Below are 18,712 nucleotides of genomic sequence, written 5' to 3' on the forward strand. Positions count from 1 at the left end.
TTTATTTATATCCTAAAAATTCCCGAAACTCTAAGGCCTCTAGATCGGCCCCTACTCTTACTATGGATCTTTTTTTTCTAATCTAAAGGGGACTCTTAAGCCCAAGGGGGGCGCCTTCCTAATTAGGAAGTAACTAATGGGAGAGTATATAGACTTTTTAGTATTAAGATAACTTATAATTAAGAAGTTACCTATATAAGATCTACTACACTTAGAGAATTAATTTAAGATAGTTTTAGAGCATTTTAATTTGGTATAAAAAGAGACGTTAGTATAGTGTCGGCCGGATCCCCTGGCTCCGGACCCTGTGCAAGCATTCCTCTCACCATTCCATCGAACATTCCTCTCAGGACTCACGCGATACAGCGATTGGAGCAACAATATCAAATGGCCCCTGTTTCCTTATTTAGTTTAGTCGATTCCTGTATTTAAATAGTGCTGTTTCCCCAGTTATTCAGAATGCCAGACCTCTCAACTTTTCCACATCCTCCACCTAGATCGACGGCCCGGCTAACATATAGTATTATTAGTATATTATATATAGAAGAAAGACTTATTAGTATAAGATATTAAGACTAGTAATACTTATATTTATTGTTATTGTGTCTCACACGCCTAATTCTCCTATATTAAGATTTCTCACTCACGGGCGCTATAAGAGGATTAGGGGATAAGGACTAAATAGCAGGGCTTATAACCTACCTAGTACGCTTATAAGACGCGATAAAGGGCTTAGGCGAAGGTAGAGCTAGATTAGAAAGGAGAGGCTTACTAGAATTCTCCTTAGAATTATACATTTCTACTTCAGAGTTACTAAAGGAGCTTCTAGAGTGTAAGACCCTCACCACATGTATATAGGATAGTTAGAACTTCGCGGGCTGAGTCAGCCAGGGGCTGACTGTCAGATAAGCCCTATCGTTCCTGCTTAGGACCGGGAGGTCTCAAGGTATTCTGATATCGAAAGAGAAGACTGCTTCTTTCACGAACAAAGAAGGTAAACTGGGTTTTCGAAAGGTAGGGTAGCTTAGATTCCGAAGATAACAGATAGTAGCTAAAACTAATTACAACCTGGTAATGACTGTCTTAAATACTACTGTGCAACGTAGCCAACATATCCTTCCTGCTATGTCTGCTTTGTCGACGGACATATCGGACATATCGCGTTTGCTATGTCACGATTGTCGCGCGATTCTTGGCACATATCGATACTGTCGTATCGCTACGTCATGCGGATCAACCTTGTTCCGTACCGTCTACGTGATATCACGTCGACCGTAATCTTACCGGGTAGATCCATTGGCTGACAGCGTCCCGTGTCTTAGCGCGGCTCTCTGACACTGACTTAGCACACGAAAGGATATCCTCCCTTCATGAAGGAGAGACTTCGCACTTAGCATTAATCTACGATATTAACCTGATTGTTAATTTATACATGGATTCTACCTTTCATATCTCTTATTAAGTGCCTTTATACCTTTCACACTTATCACAACCCCTTTAGGCCTCAGGTCCTTATATAGAGCCACTACAGAGCAAGCTATTCTCATTAAATATTAGAGGCGAAGATGAAGTAGGTATAGTATTAGATCTTAATAATCTAAGAGGCTGGTTATAGCGTGTAGTATTCTCCTAAGTAAGGACTCTTTTAAACTCTAATAGTTCTTAAGTTGTTCTAGTAATCCTGTTTATCTATCATAGTAGAGGGGGTTAATTATATTAGATAAACCTTAGGGCCTTCCTTAAATAGTTAAACAATAAGGGGCTCAAGCATGATTACATGGGGATTAGGGGCAGGTATATTTTTAGTTAAGTAGAGATGCTATTAGTAGTAAAAGTAAGTAACCTATAAAGATTACTAGTAGTGTATATGGTCTTTATATAAATATAAGGGATACCTAGTATTACCTAGATTATTAGTATATAGTCTTCTAGAATTGGTAGTTTAGATAGGGATATGGGAAAGTACTTATAAATTAAAAGAACTAACCTAATTACATATTAGGAGATCTTAGTCAGGATATTACTAAATAAAAAGATTTATAGTAGGTAGGCTTCTAAATCTTCTCTTAAATATTTTAGTGTATTAATTATACTAATGGCTAATAATACACTAAAAGGATTGAATAATATAGATATAATTAGTAATAGATGTACCTAGGTTAGTTACTCTTAAGGCGCGCATAGGACCTAAAGACTCTAGGATATAGTCCGCATATTTACATGAAAGTATTAATTAGTAAAGTAAGGATATGCTTCTTTATACTTTTATTAAGCTATTCCTTCTCTAGGTACTAGGTAAGAGGAGTAACGACTTTACTACTAAACTTATCTTTAAAATTTACTCATTCTACCATGGCCTTAGGGTGTATAGATATATTAAGAACCTTCTACTACTTACTAAGTATAGCCTTCCAACGCTTATAAACCTTAGTAAAGAAAGTAGTTATTATATTCTTATCCTTTATATTTAGGATCCCCTATAATTTAATCAGTTCCTTCTAGAGGCATGGGCGGGCTTTTATAAGAATATTATTATTTATATACTAGAGGTATGTCATAGTATCTATTATAGGGAAGATATTCTTATAGGCATGAATTAGTGCTACTTCTTTATTAGTAAGAATTATTATAGGGGGTAGAAGATTAAGCTATCTGTATATATTAGCAAGGTTATAGACTATAAAGTTATAAGAGGGTTGTTTCTTATTATATATAAAGGTAAAACCTATATAGAATATATTTCTAGTTACTATAACCCTATTAATATTAAGTAAAGGCATCTTATACTTATTTATCTTATAAGTATAAATTATCCCTCTAACTACTTTAGAAGCTAGAATTACACTATACTAAATCCTTAAAATCAGGTGCTAGAATAATTTGAATTTACTTAAATTAAGTATCTTCTTCATTTCTAGGAGCCAGAGGCTAGTGTATATAGATAGGTAAAGGGGTATGGCTATGACTTACGTTTATAACCTTTAAATGCTAAGCATTAGGTTCCTAGCAAAGGATAGTAGAGAAAGGGCAGCTATTAAGGTAAGAATTCTTATTATAGACCTAGTCCTCTTCCTTAAGGGCGATAGGTGCCACCGTGATTATACTAAAGGTATTTAATATAAATCTACTTAGTCTCTAGGTTCTATTTAAATTCTTTATAGTAAGCGCATAGCTATGCTAGCTAGTAAAGTTATTAATAAAGTTAAGCACGTCTTCTTTACTAAGATAAATTAGTTAAAGGAGGAGGTATTAATATATTCTCTATAGGTTTAGCATGCTCTGTTAGTTTAGCTTGTTTAGCTTGCTTAGAGTTAACTTAGGTTACTTAATAGGGCTTGCCATGGTAGTAAGAATTCAAGGATTAATAGCCAGCTCGCTAGCAGGGTTAATAGCGTGGGGTTTAGAGTAGGGTTTAAGGTGAGAAAGATTAATATTTTAAGATTAGGATCTTTATTTAGAGGTAGCATGAGTTCAAACTCATATTTATAATTAATAAACGCGGTAAAGCTGTATTTATCCATTACATTATCTACTATTTTAGCAACTAGTAGTATAGCTATTAAAAGAATAAGAAGTAGCAAAGGAGAAGTTAAAGTGGCCCACCACGTGACGCAGTAAACTAGCTACCTAATTAGGTTTAGCCTACTGCTCCTTGGTGTGGTGATAGCCAACCCTGGTGTGGCGGTAGCGAGCGAGGTGTGGCGGTAGCGAGCGAGGTGTGGCGGTAGCGGACCCCTATATATATAACCACCTACTTTATAACTCTATTAGAATAATGCACTATAAGGCCTTGCATGGTGTTAAGCTAGATATAACTAAATAATAAGCTTTTAGATATAAATATTCGCACTATATCCCTAAGAAATATATAATAACTTAGATGTACACATGTCTAAAGGTTGATTTATTAGATATACTAAGAATCTATACAATATTTATAATCTAAAGTCTAAAAAAATTATTCAGGCGCGAGATATTATCTATAAAATAACTAATTTCCTCTTTCCCCCCCCCCCCTATAGATCTAATACAAGCTCAATAGGGTTAATAAATAATATTTTTTTACTAGTAAGAATAAAGCTTACTATACACCTCTATAGTTTATATAACTCTAAGCTAACCTCTTTAATTTACCACCCAGTAGCGCAAATAGCTTTAATAATACTATATATAAACCTTCCCGTAAGCCTGAAGCCTCTAATCTAGCTTAGCTTTATAAACATACTAAAGTCCTTTTACTAATTACTAATCTAAATAATCTTATTTCTAAGTCTTTTACTAATACTAAAATAGTTACTAACTTGCTAGTCCCTTCCTCTAAGCTAAATAATAATAGTTAAGATACTAGGAGGACTAAAAGTATATTAGCTTAACCTTACTACTCTACTTATATAGTAGGTAAGTAGCCAGAGGCCTTACCTATAACTCTAGAAGTATTATAATCTAAAGTAGTTTAGTTATCTATATCTAAATCTATAACTTTATATTGCTTATTATATATAAAAAAGCCATCTTAATACCCGCATAAGTATCTTGAAAGCTATACAATTACTTTTAAGAACAATCCTGTCTTTTATCTTATTATTTTATAGAGTTCCTTAACGCGTATCCTTTTACTTTGTAAGTATTTATAGAAGCAACTTTTTTTTCTATAGCTAGCTTAATAAGTAACCCCCCCTATAGCTTACTCGTAATAACATGGGATACACGCCATAGTCTTACATGGGTATAATTGCTTATAAGAAGGTGGATAAATAGCATAAATCTATCTTTAAAGAGGTTTATAAATTACTTTACTAGGGCACCTTTAAAGTTATTAATTATAAAAAGCAGATGCATCCTTTCCTACTAAAATAGGTCTTTAAAATTAAGTATAATGGCATATATAAATCCTACTTAGTTATTAAAGGCTCCTACTAGTAATCTAGCTAGGATTATTAGGTCTATAAAACCTATACTACTATAGCTAAATTAATATTCTTTAAGACTCTTATAGCTTTAGTAGCATGCTTTAGCTAGATTATTTATAGTCTTAATAATTATTAGCACCTTCCTAAATACTAAGCTTAAAGAAATAATATATATTAGTTTACTAGAGGGCTTTAAATAGCTTAAAAAGGTTAGTTTACTTAATTAAACTCTTTATAACCTTAAATGGTCTCTAAAAGAGTAGTATTAAACTCTATATAACCTCCTTGTAGCCCTTAGGCTATAGAGGACCCAGGCTAATTATTTTACCTTTATTAGGGTTATTAATAATGTCTTTACTATTATTCTAATCTATATTAATAATATCTTTATCCTCGTGCCTTCTCCTATTTCTATTAAGCTACTTATTAAGGTAGTAAAGTATTAATTTAACTATATAAATAATAGTCTCCTTACTTATTTTATTAGTATAGATATTATCTATAACTCTAAAGGCATATTTATTAGTTAAAGCTTACATATTAAGGACTACCTTAAGCACTTTAGATTTAATAATCCTAAAATAATACCTACGATTTAATCCTAAACAAGTTCTCCTTCCTAATCTGGATAGGGCCTCCGTGGAGTATATTTATAACTCTTAGGTTAAAATTAGAATACTTATCTAGATTATTATAAAGGTCCTTGGCCTTTCTAAGGTTTGTGAGTAGTGTGAAAGGTAGTAATAAAGGTAGATAACTTATTATAATAGCTTAATCTCAAGAATAAGGATCTTATAGTAGATTAATACTAAAGATTAGAATTAACCTCTTATTTAGAGGAAGTTCTCTATAGGCTTAGTTAGCATATAGGCTAACTAAGGACTATATATTATAAGTACCTAAGTATATTTATAAGGGCCTTATAACTACCTCTCTTTTCCTAAGACCTTAGTTTCTTAAGGCCATAGGTATGCATAATATCTTTATAAAGACTAAAGTATTCTTATTATATATATTATAATAGTAAATAAAACTAGATATAAATAAAAAAAACTATAATAAAAAAAGGTATTGCTAGTCTATCTTAACTCTCTATAATAGCTTCTCTAAGAATTAGCTATATATAAGCTCTTTATAAGGTTCTTTCCCTATCCTATAGTATTAGGACCTTTATAATACTTATTACTTATTTTCTCTACTATATAGTATTAGCTTTTATAAGTATAGAGTCCCTCTTCTTTTATATTAAATATTAGGAGGTTCTCTTTTATAGTCTAATTTCTTTTATAAGGGCTCTTTAGATCTAACTTATCTACTCTTAGAATTACTTTATAATACTTTCCTTTCTTTATCTTCTTCTTTACTAAGTATACTTTCTTTAGTAGCTTATAAGGCCCTTTATTATATAAGATTTTTAATTTCTCACCTATTATAAAGTTTCTTTATTTTATAAAGGATTAAAATATATCTTATTTACGTAAAAGTTTATTTTTCTTATAAAAAAATAAGTTCTTTCTCTTTTTATAAGTAAGACTTATATTATTTATTATAAGTAAAAATATTACTATAATTATACTAGCTTTATCATTAGGTTTTAAAATAAAGGTTTTTTTAATTTCTTTTTTCTAGATTATTTAGTTTATAGTATGTCCTTATCTTTCTTCTTTATAAAGGTTTCTAAGTATATTCTTTTCTTTATTTTTATATAAATCTTAGACTTTTATTATTTTATAGTTTTCTTATTCAAGTATTATTTCCTTTCTAGGTAATAGTTCTTTATTATTCTAGTTATCTAGTATTTCTCTTATATTTATAAAAGTTAGTATTTATAAGAGAGTATTTATAAAATTTCTTTATTTATACCTTTTTTCGTTTATAAGTATTTTTTAAAACTTTTTTAGATGAATTTTTTTAAAAATAATTACTTTTAACTTTTCGTTTATATTCTACTTTAGCTACCTTTTTTATACTTTTTATACTATTTTATTTACTATTCTCTTTCTCTAATTAGGAGGAGTCCTTTATAAAAGAAATTTAAATATATATTACTCTTCTTACTCTTTATAAGAGCTTAGATCAGCTTTATAAGAGTTTATAACTCTTCTTTATAACTATAGTTACTAATTCTAGTATATAGGCCCTCTTTATAAGAGTAATTTAGCTTTTCTTTATACTTATCCTTATACTTATACCTATATCTATTCTTACCTCTATTACTATATCTATTACTACAGCCCCTACCTAGCCCTTTATAGTTCTACTTGCCCCCCTATTCTACTTCTTATAGAAACTTTATAGCTACTATAATAAATATCTAGGTAGTACTAGCTATTTATAGCCTAAATATTTCTGAATCCTTTTTATATTCTATAGGTACTCCTTAGGAGATATAAAATATCTCTAGTACCTATTATATATAAGAACTAGGTAGCTATTATATAGTTTAGTAACTTACTATCTATAGTATAGTTTGTATTATACTTATGGAATATTCTTATTACTATTTTAGCCTACCTTCCTAGATAGGAAATTAGACCCTATTAACCTATAAGAGATAGTAGGCTCTTATACTAGTACTTTATCCTATTCTTTAATATAGATAGAGAGATCTAGAGTAATTAGCTATATATACCTAGTTATAAAAGACTATTATAGTTACTTATATAGAATACTTTTATCTATTAAATAAAAAGTATAGAGTACTAGAACCTAGATTAATCTTAGACTTTATATAATATATCTCTAAAGGGATTATAAGAGATATAATAACTATTTCTTTTATCAATATATAAACTACTCTCTATAATAATGAGTATATTTAAGGGGTTATAATAAACCTTCCTACTTTTATAAATAATAGTCTACCTTATAAAGAATAAAATAGTTATTATAGCTAGTTATATAAGACATATAATAAAACCTTTAGTCCTATATTTATTATAAATATAATTTTTTTCCTTTATACTAGTTTTATTTTTCTATTTTTTTCTTTTTTATTAATAATACTAGGGTTTTTTTCTATTTATAAGATATTTTTTATAGGCTTATAAATATTATAGGTTTATAAGAGATTCCTTAAGTCTTCTTATAACCTAGTTATTTAATAATAATATTTATAAGATCTTTATTAGACCTAGGATCTTTTTAATTTTATACTTATAATTAGTCTTATAAATTATTTACATATTTATATCTTCTATTTCCTAGTACTTATAAAGTAATAAAATATAAAAGATATTATAGACTTTTAATTTTATAAATAATTCTATAAATATTCTTATTTGTATATTTAACTATCTACTAAGGTCTAGCTTATAATTAATTAAGCTTTTTATTTAGATATATTTATAACTAGTTTTATTAGTAATCTAAATATATCTATTAATTTTAAAGGCTTTCTTTTTTTTATATTATACTACTTAGCTTATTATTCCTAGGACTTTATAATACTTTTATATATAGTTTTATAGATTTCCTAGATATAATAAGTAGTACAGTTTTTAATTTTATAACATATCTCTCCTCTTATATAAAGTTAAGTATAATTACTTATAAATCTATTTTATAAAGAATCTAAAATAATGACTTTATTAATACTTATTATAAATTAATATATATAAACTTTATAAGAGGGATATAGTCTACTTAATTATTCGATAAAAAGTTAATATAGCCTTATAAATACTACTTAAGAATACTATGTAATTTCTTTATCTATCTAATAATAGTATATATATGTATATATATATATTACTTAATTTATAAATAGTAAATAAAATCTAATTAGAAGGTCTTTATAAAGATACTTCCCTAATTAATAACTATATTTATAGGTACCCTATAAAAATAAAATATTTTATAAATAACTAGAAATATAAGCTCCTTACTAATAATAGTCTTTTATATAAAAATAAAGTATACTATCTTACTTATTCTATTTATAATAATAAGAATAGTATTATATACCTTCTGTAAGCTACTTAAAACCTTAAATTTGATATTTATAAGTAGATTAGTAATAAAGTCTCTACTAATCTATTTCTATAGCTTATAAGAGATAAATAAAAATTAAAATGTCTTATTATTTACTATAAATAATATATAAGCCCTAGTAGATATTATAAGTCTTATAGTAGTTCATTATAAAGCCTTATATATCTAGCTAAAAGAATCTTTATAAGACTAGCTTATAAATTTATTCCTTTATAAAATAACTTATTATTAGATTATTATATAGCTTTATAAGGATTTCTATTTATATTTAATAATAATCTAGGATATAGAGCTTCTCTTAGTAATAAAGAAGTCTATTTTATAATTTTTATAATTACTTAAAGCACCTATAATCTTCCTTATAAAATTATCTTATAGTAGAAGAGTAAGGATACTTTTAATTATTATAATTTTTTTTTAAAAATAGTCTTTCTTTCTTATAAGTCTATTATATCTTTTTATATATAATCTCTATCTCTAGAAAGTTCTCTATAGTAATTATAACTATAGTTATAAACTATTGTTATTTTAATATCTAACATTTATAATCTTTTATAATTATAATATTACTAGCTTTTATTTTGTATATAAGCTATTATAAAGCCTAGTCTATTATAATATAAATAGTATTTATTCTATAAGAGAATATCTCTAGGGTTTCTTATATATTTATAACCTTTAATTATATAAGTAACTTACTCTTAGCCTACTCTATATAACTATTTTAGTCTTCCTTAATTCTTTTTTAGGTAGTTAACTCTATAAAAAAACTATTTATAGCATTTAGCCTATTTATATAATAGGTAATCTAGAATCTAAATCCTGCTAAGAACTAGAACTAATAAATCTATAATTATAATAATATCTTTATTAATGACTAAAATATACTTCATGCTTTATAATTAATAGTAATCTTAATTTTATAATAGTTATTTCATAGGTATTGTATTTATTTAAAAGATTTTATAATTATAATTCTTATTTATTAGATTATATAAATTTCTCTCTATTTAAAATAGATTTTATAAGAAAAAGTCTATTAGCTTTTATATCATATGTAAATATAATTAGATAAGGATTCTATAGAGCTTTTTATTTAAAATATTTATCTTTAGTCTTATTAATCTTTTATAAAATAGTTTCGATAAAAACTATCTTTATAAACTTCTTTATTAGGATTTTATAGCTTTATAAGTCTAGGGTTATTGTATTTTTTTTATTCTTAATAATTTATACTAGCCTGTTTTTAGGCTTATAAAGAAGATTTATTAATACTATAATAATACTTATATAAGAATATATAAACTAGTAGTAGTAGTTTATAAATCCTAAGAAAATAATAATAATTATAAATTATTTCTAGTCCTAGCTAGTTATAAATAGTAACTTTATATAATAATTTTCTTAACTCTTTAGGGTATAATAATATATTCTAAAAGGTTAATTTATTATGTTATAGATATATTTATTTATAATAAAGGCTACTTCTTATAACTTTTTAAATATTTTATAGATATACTCGTAGTATAATTTTATATTTTATAAGAATATAATAATATTATCTAGATAAACTATTATAATAATATCTAATAGATTATAAAATATCTAGTTTATATATACTTAGAATATTATAAGTATATTGATAAGCCTAAATAGAATTACTAGGTGTTTAAATAAGCTATACTTTATATAAAAGACTATTTTTTACTTATAATCCTTCATAATATATATCCTATAGTAAATATTAGAAAGATTATATAAAGATCTTTATATTACTTCGATAAATAATTATCTTATTAATTAATAAGAGAGGGTAATAATTTTTAAAAGATATTATATTTAATCTATAATAATTAATATATATATAGATTCCCCTATTATTCTTAGATATATATAGTAGAGATATATTTATAAGGAATTTAAAGGCCTTATCTACCTCTTTATAAATATAATTTAGATATATTTATAAATTATAACTAATTCCTATAGAAAGTTACCCAGTAGTAAAGAGATTTTAATGCTCTTTATCTAGTTTTAAATTAATCTTTGTCTATTTCTTTATAAAAAAAAAGAGCTTATCTTCTTTTTTAATAAATACTCTTATAAAGTCTTAATATTATAATAATAAGTATTTACCTATAATTATCTTTTTTATATTTATTATATTAATTTGGAAGACCTATCTAAGGTTCTTATAGATATTATTTAGAAAATCGTCAATAAATATATATTCTATCTTTAAAGAGTTTTTATAGAAGATATATTTTTCTTTAGTCTAATAAATCTTAGAATTATAAATCTTTAATTATAATATAAGAATTACTTATAAAATATTTAAAAATATTATTATAAGTATCTTAAACTTCTTTTAGGTACTTTATAAATTTTAGAATTATAAATTTATTTTTATAACCTTTTTCTTATATAGCTATTCCTTATTTATAGTTTATATAAAAATTTAATAAAAGAGAAGATTCTATCCTATTTACTTTATAAATACGAAGAGAATTATATTAACTTTATTTTATTATCTATAAGTATTTTATAATCTATAGTAACTCTACTAGATAGAGTTATCTTTATAAAAAGGAAAATCCTCTTTATAATAAACTACTCTCTATTAATAAGGATTAATTATACAGATATAACTACTATAATTATAAGTATCTTATATTAGACCTAGTCCTTACTATTATTCTTATAAGATCTAGATAATTAGACTTATAATAGCCTAGTTTTTATAATTAAAATAATTCTTACTATAATCTTTATAAAGGTAATCTAGATTTTTTTGATTTTTTTTAGTTATTATTTCTCTTTACTAAGAGTAGTTTTATAATTAGTATTAAAGTACTTAATTACTTTTATTATTTAGGCTTTATATATAAAGAGCCTTACTTTATATAGTATATAATTAATTTATAGTCTTCTAATTATTTTTAAAAAATATTTATGAAGATTACTAGATTAAAAAGTAGATTATAAATAATTTTATACTTTAGCCCTTAGAGTATTAAATTAAAATATAAAATTATAAAATATAGTAGATTATTTTTTATATAATTATTAATATTCCTAATGGTATATATATATCTTTTATGTAGATTTATAGTAGTTTATATATAGTAGTATAATACTACTTATTCCTCAATAATAATTATAAAAGTAGAGGTCTTTTTAGAGGTAAGAGTATAAAGTAATAACTTTATATAAGTATACTTATAAAAATATTATATTAGTTTATTCTTAAAGAATTATAATATATTTTATATATTATATTTCCTTAATATTATAATTTTTATATTTAATTTAATTTTATTTTAATTATTCTTATAAGAGAATTATTAGCTATGTATCTTAAAAATTACTTTTAAATTAATAAGAATAGATATTTATAAAGATTCTAAGTCTATATTAATTAAGGAGATTATCTTTTTCTATAAGACATAGATTATATTCTAGGTTCTAGAGGGGCCTAGTTTATTATTATAAAATATCTTATTATAAGGGTTCTAGTTATTTTATAACCTTATTTTTATATTAATTATTATTACTCCTAATAAACTACTTATAATATTAAGTATTAAAATTATAAAGATCCTTAGTCTTTCTAAGATGTATAAGTAGTATAAAAGGTAATAATAAAGATAAATAGCTTATTATAATAGCTTAATTTTAAGAATAAGAATCTAATAGTAAATTAATACTAAAGGTTAGAATTAGTAGAGGAAGTTCTCTATAGGCTTAGTTAGCCCATGGGCTGACTAAGGACTATGTATTACAAGTGCCTAAGTACATTCGTGAGGGCCTTAAATAAATATAAACTACTAAAGATAATATTAAAAGTAGTAGCTATCTAGTACCTAGAGCTAAATAAACCCCCCAATAGAGCCTTACCTTATAGGGGAGGGGAGGTACTATTATAGGCTAAGCTTAACCATTAGGAGAACTTAGCCTTTAGCCTTATAGCTCTAGAACATCCCTACTAAGCATGTGACCCACATATTCTTACGTCCTACTATGGCCACCCAAATTACTGTCCCTTAACTATTCCTTTTATACCGACAGGCGTAGCTAGTTCGTCAATCGATAAGCGTGCTACCCCTAACAGTTATTAACGCCAGGAGAGGCCATATTAAGGGGTAAAGGCGCTTCTAAATAGCTTTAATATCCAGGAAATCAATATTTTGTCATACACGGCAGAAAAAACCACCAAGATTCAGTGGCAAATCGCTCCACTATGAAACCCACCTAGGTCGACCGGAGTATAATAGGCTAACTAAGGTCTATAGAGTATAAAGCTCTAACTTAGTATATTGCAAGTGTCTTACGTGAACCAACCCACTACGTACTACTTTTACCCATAGTGGATGGGTACTGCCCGGGTAGGCTAACCTAAAACTAAGGTGACCTCACGTCTTAGTGGATGTTTGTTGGTATTGGACTGCCACAACTGATGTCTAGGGAGCCTCAAGCTTTGTACCTACATATCCACCACCATCAGCTCAAATGCCACAAGGAACGTCATATGCATCCACCACGGCGACTTCGCGTGGAACCTAGATCTGACCCATATTAATCCCATCTCACCCGCGCAATCTATGGTGTACTGAGCAAAATTTACCACGTTCCTCCCCTTCCACAGTGAACCCCGCTTTAATGATGTCGGACGTACTCACGCGCCTATCTACAGTACCATCTCGCCCTCATGGCGCAACCGATGTGGCAGACGAACTATATGACCGCCAACTCCGAGAACTGGTCGCATACCTTAAGCAGCCTGGCCTGATTGCTAGCACGACCGACCCAAATGAGTTTTTACAAGTAAGCATACTTGAAGCGTGTCAGTGCGTCAGCACAAGGTACATACTGACCTCTGCAATTATGCCACAGGTTCTCAGCCCATCAACACACAGTTTATCCTTCCTTTACCTCCTGCGGTTTCATATACAACAGGCCCAGAAAAGAACAAAGCGCGACATACCCGATGTACTTCAGCCCGGAGGAAATCTGTGGAAATGGGCTGTTAGATTCCTGCGGTCGTTTGATCCAATCCAAATCCGCTACTCGCTTCACGAGTGGCGGCAGCTTGTTGAAATCGTGGCCAGTGCAGCTTTGACTTCTTCGAAGGCAAGACATTTCTCATTCCTCGGGCCACTATTACTTTGGATAGCGCTAACCTCTAGGAAGACTCTCCTAGCTCTAAAAGTGACCAGGGATGCTCTAGAACGACTTGGCCTTTGTGGGATATTTACCTCAACACACCTCCTCCTGGTCAGGCTCGCGTTGCTTTCATCATCCTACACCTATGCACTCCCCATCACCAATCAACTTATCTACCACTTCCCTACAGATGCAGACCATGTGCACCATGGGTATCTCTCATGTTCGGAGTATACACCCACTACGACGCTTGTGACCAATGCGTCTGGTATCTCATCTAAATTGTCACATCGAGATCACCTTCAATACTTCCTCTACAGTGCGATGATCTACATGGCCCTCAAAAAGTGGGACGAAGCTTGTCACTGTTTGAATGCGGTTATAGCCTCGCCGACTGCCAACGCGGTGAGCAAAATAATGGTGGAGGCATACAAAAAGTGGATTTTGGCAAACCTGCTTGGATACGGAAAGGTATTTTTTCTCCTCCATAGTGATGTCTTTGCGTGGCGTTGGCGCATGGCTGATAGATCTCAATCCACAGATACCTCCTACTTCCAAGATGATTGCTCCCCATGTTATCAGGGTTTACCAATCATTGGCACGTCCCTACATCTCGCTGACTGAGGCATTCGAAAAGGGCGATTTGCAGAAGATGATCACTGAGATAGATATAGGACAAACCATCTGGCAAGCTGTGCGTTTTACCCCCACTCTGTCACCCCAGCAGGAAATCTATGTTAACTTTTTTTGCAGGACAAAAATACTGGACTCGTATCTCAGCTTTTCGAAGCATATGACAAATTCGTGATTGTCAAGTTGGGGAAAACATTCTCTGCCCTCACAATGCCTGATGTACTACAAAGAACGTCATCGACCGCGCAAAGTCCACACGAGATTGAGGAATTTGTCGCGTCACTCGTGATGTCCGGGGCATTGAGGGCTAGTCTGTCGCATGCTCCCCAGGAAAATGGCGCTACAATGCTGCGGCTTTCCCTGAGCTCACGAAGTGACACTTGCCAGGAAGAGCATATTCGTGCGGAACTGATAAGGGCAAAGACCGCCTTAAACGCCATCGCGCAAGGGGTAACGCAAACAGATCGGACGCTAGAACTTTCCCGGGAGAACTTGCAGTTTCTAGCTAAGAGTCAGAAGTGGAGTGGTAACTCGGACAAGGTTAGCCCTTCTGGCGAAGCAGGAGGCGGCGGTGACATTGACGAAGATCTCATGGGAGATGGCCATTGAAACGGGACATGCTACTTAGGAATGCAGAAAGTCCGCGGGGGGGGGGGTGGTGTGGTGGGTGGGTAAATGGATATCGTATCCAACTTCCGAGAACCCCGCACCCTGCCACCATGCGGCCTCTATCTAGCTGGAGTTGTACCTGCCTCAAATAGCCTTTTTTATGAGCAGATTGCTACGTACGACTCAAAGTAGATTCAAGCTGAAAATGGTGCTCCAATCCGCTACACGACTGTCTTGGGTATGCTTTAATAACGCTGCGGGCGAAATTCAAAGCACATTTCCTACTGCATACTGATACTACTGAGCCCCCTTTCTGGTCTTCTCAGAATTAATTGGTTTCTCGTCGTTCCTGAGCTACCGACTCGGAGTACTATGTCTGCCGTGGGGTGACTCATTCCCCACACTATCCGTGAATTCGGTTAACACCAGTAGCGCACGCCTTTGGTTTATTCGTGCAGCATGGTAGACTAGCTCATACCACACAGTTCACAGCCTCTGAAAACTGATTCTTGCGGGTCCCTATTTTCCCTCGAGATGTCTCTCACAGAGTCTTCGGCGATTGACATCGCCAAAGCCGCCTCTTCCGCTTCCCGACATCTTGCGACCCGGTCTGAAGCAGAGCGCAACGAAGCCCTTACTGCGCTACATGATGCTCTCCTGGCAAATAAGACAGCCATACTCGAGGCCAACGCCAGGGACCTCCAAGCTGCAGAACAATCTGTTGCGGGCGGAAGCCTCAGTCATAGCGTCTTGAAGCGGCTCGACCTGTCAAGACCAGGAAAATACGATGACATGTTGCAGGGTATCTTGAGTGTGAGGAGCCTAAAGGACCCCAGTAGGTTTCCGTTTTCTCTTTTTTTTTTCAATTACTGCACCGACCTTCTGACCCTGTTTTAGTTGGAAACGTGACATTGAGGACGCTCCTTGACGATGGCCTCACGCTCGAAAAAGTGACGTGCCCAATTGGCGTTCTGCTAATAATTTTTGAGGCCCGTCCAGAGGTTATCGCAAATATCGCTGCGTTATCTATCAAGTCGGGCAATGCTGCAATCTTGAAGGGTAAGTGAACCTCGATACTGACTGTTCATCGAAACTGCGCTGACTTCGAACAGGCGGGAAAGAATCCACAGAGTCATTTGTGACCATTGCCAATGTGATATCGGAAGCCATATCGCATACTCGAGTGCCGCAAGCATCCATTCAACTTGTGAAAACAAGGGCTGCAGTTTCCGACTTGTTGGCACAGGACTCCTTCATCGACCTCGTCATACCTCGCGGATCCAACGACCTTGTTAGATTTGTCAAAGAACATACCAAAATACCGGTTCTTGGACACGCAGATGGTATCTGTTCCGCATATCTGCACTCGGATGCCAACCCAGAAACTGCTGTCAAGGTAGTGGTCGACTCGAAGACTGATTATCCAGCTGCTTGCAACTCATTGGAAACCCTACTCGTACATGAAGATGTCTTGAAAAGCGTTTTCCCGCTTGTCGCTAAAGCGCTTATTGCCAAGGGCGTTACCCTCCGCTGCGATGTGTCCTCCAAAGTTGCGCTCGTGAAAACATTGACTCCCGCTGAGGCAGAGGCGCTACGTGATGCTCAGGACTCCGATTTCGACACGGAGTTTCTAGATCTTACGTTAGCCGTCAAAACAATTGTTCCCCAGCTATCTATGACGGGTGTTGAGGCGGCAGTGTCCCACATCAATGCTCATTCCTCCAAACACACGGACATTATCATCACCGAATCAGAAGATGCGGCCAACTTCTTCATGAAAGGTGTTGATAGCGCCGGAGTTTTCTGGAATGCATCGACGAGATTTGCAGACGGAATGAGGTACGGATTCGGCACAGAGGTTGGTATCAGCACAAATAAGATACACTCTAGAGGACCTGTTGGATTGGATGGATTGACAATTTACAAGTATCTGATCCGAGGTAATGGCCACCGGGCAGGGGATTACTTTGAGGGCGAAGGCGGAAGAAAGTACAAGCACGAGAATTTGCAGATACGCTAGCCCAATGTTGAAAGAGCAATAAATTTATAGAATGTTCATTTTCCTTCAACCCGATCGACGCCATCTACCGGAGTTTTCGTAAAATCAGCAGAATGTCTTTTTTTCCTTGAATTCAAGTCATCTCAAAAATTTGCGGCCTCTGCGGTTCGAAAAAGTCTGATAATGACAGGGGTCGGTACGACAATCTTAATTCAGGCGGGAATGAGTGCTTGTCATGACAATTTCAACTATTCCTCCTTTAGACCTTGAAACCGCGAGACCTTCTGCGTCCACGGGCTCTCTCAAACTTGCGACCCTTGCTTCGGACATAAGGTTTCTAGACAAGTGTCAGCCGCAACCAGTACTCCCCGAAAGAAAAGAGGATGCAAACCTTGTGCTTGTGGGGACCGAAACCGAAGTGCTTGACGGCTTCTCTGGCGTTCTTGGGACCGCGGAGAAGGAGAGTGTTGGCTCCAGTAGGGGCGCGCAGAGCGAGTTCATCCAGAGTCAGAGTCTCACCACCGGCCTTGTGAATGCGAGCTCTGGCAGTGGCAGTGAAACGCAGGGCAGCGACGGAAAGCTTGGGGACGGTAAGGAGACGGTTGTCATCAGTGACAGAGCCGATCACGACAACGGTTTTGCCCTGGTGCGACTCGGAGACGTTCGAAACGATGCGCGAAAGCGAAACCGGGGGGCGGTTGATACGGGACATGAAAAGGCGGCGCAGCACAACCTTGTTGAAGTTCGATTCCGTGCGGCCTACAGTTCACACCTCCAATTAGTCCTCCACATCCACTCATATACAATTCTTGACTGAACTCCAAAGGGTCACCATACGGGCAAGGAAGCGGTAAAGCTTCACCAAGACCTGCAAGTACACATTCTCGCTCTTCGGCGCCTTGCGGTGAGTGCTGCGCACATGGTGGCGGTCCAAGTCGATACCTAATTAACCACCAAAGATCAGCACAATTCTCCTAAACGTCGAGCAAATTTGAAGATGGAGACGGCTGATTCGGTTGCATTGAGAATAAAAACCCAGCAGGGAGCAGTATAGTGTGTTGAAACATACCCATGGCTGCTGAGACTTTTCGACCGTAAAGTTGGCTGTCGCTCCCGGATGTAAAGTGAAGCTCATCAGAGATTCAATAGATGATTTTCAGACGGACGGTGTGTGCGGGTTGAGCCCTACACTAGTACGTTTCGGGAAGTGTCCAGCTGGGGTACTACTACGCGGTACCACGAGGTACCCGATCTGTCTCTCGGGTCCTCCATTTGCCAATCTCTTCTGGAAAGATTATTACTTGTCAAATGAAAAACCCGAAGCAGAAAAAATCAAATCGAAAAAGTCGCTTCTTGACAGTGTGATATAAAATCGTCCCCCATGGAAATCTCGAGAACTTGGCCT

At 32.8% G+C, this 18,712-nt stretch overlaps 3 protein-coding genes across 3 annotated transcripts; 2 read left to right on the plus strand and 1 right to left on the minus strand.

The window, feature by feature from the left end:
- Positions 1–13,565: 13,565 nt before the first annotated feature.
- BJX68DRAFT_252952 (putative COP9 subunit 3) lies at positions 13,566–15,308 on the plus strand (the record flags this gene model as incomplete). Its single annotated transcript, XM_071042632.1, has 5 exons — positions 13,566–13,727; positions 13,797–14,033; positions 14,094–14,537; positions 14,608–14,760; positions 14,820–15,308. 5 exons carry the CDS (start codon positions 13,566–13,568, stop codon positions 15,306–15,308), a joined length of 1,485 nt encoding a protein of 494 aa, XP_070902911.1.
- Positions 15,309–15,361: 53 nt separating this feature from the next.
- Positions 15,362–17,435, plus strand: BJX68DRAFT_175451 (glutamate-5-semialdehyde dehydrogenase). The gene is made up of 3 exons (XM_071037117.1): positions 15,362–16,143; positions 16,206–16,367; positions 16,421–17,435. The coding sequence occupies exons 1-3, from the start codon at positions 15,843–15,845 to the stop codon at positions 17,326–17,328; spliced, it is 1,371 nt and encodes a 456-aa protein (XP_070902912.1). The 5' UTR covers positions 15,362–15,842; the 3' UTR covers positions 17,329–17,435.
- On the minus strand, positions 17,350–18,425 carry BJX68DRAFT_228653 (60S ribosomal protein eL18). The gene is made up of 4 exons (XM_071038898.1): positions 18,377–18,425; positions 18,145–18,249; positions 17,699–18,066; positions 17,350–17,644 (listed from the first exon to the last, which is right to left on the minus strand). Exons 1-4 carry the CDS (start codon positions 18,378–18,380, stop codon positions 17,567–17,569), a joined length of 555 nt encoding a protein of 184 aa, XP_070902913.1. The 5' UTR covers positions 18,381–18,425; the 3' UTR covers positions 17,350–17,566.
- Between the last annotated feature and the right edge of the window lie 287 nt (positions 18,426–18,712).

This window comes from Aspergillus pseudodeflectus (assembly GCF_044049435.1).
Source record: "Aspergillus pseudodeflectus strain CBS 756.74 chromosome Unknown BJX68scaffold_6, whole genome shotgun sequence".
Lineage (NCBI taxonomy): Eukaryota > Fungi > Ascomycota > Eurotiomycetes > Eurotiales > Aspergillaceae > Aspergillus > Aspergillus pseudodeflectus.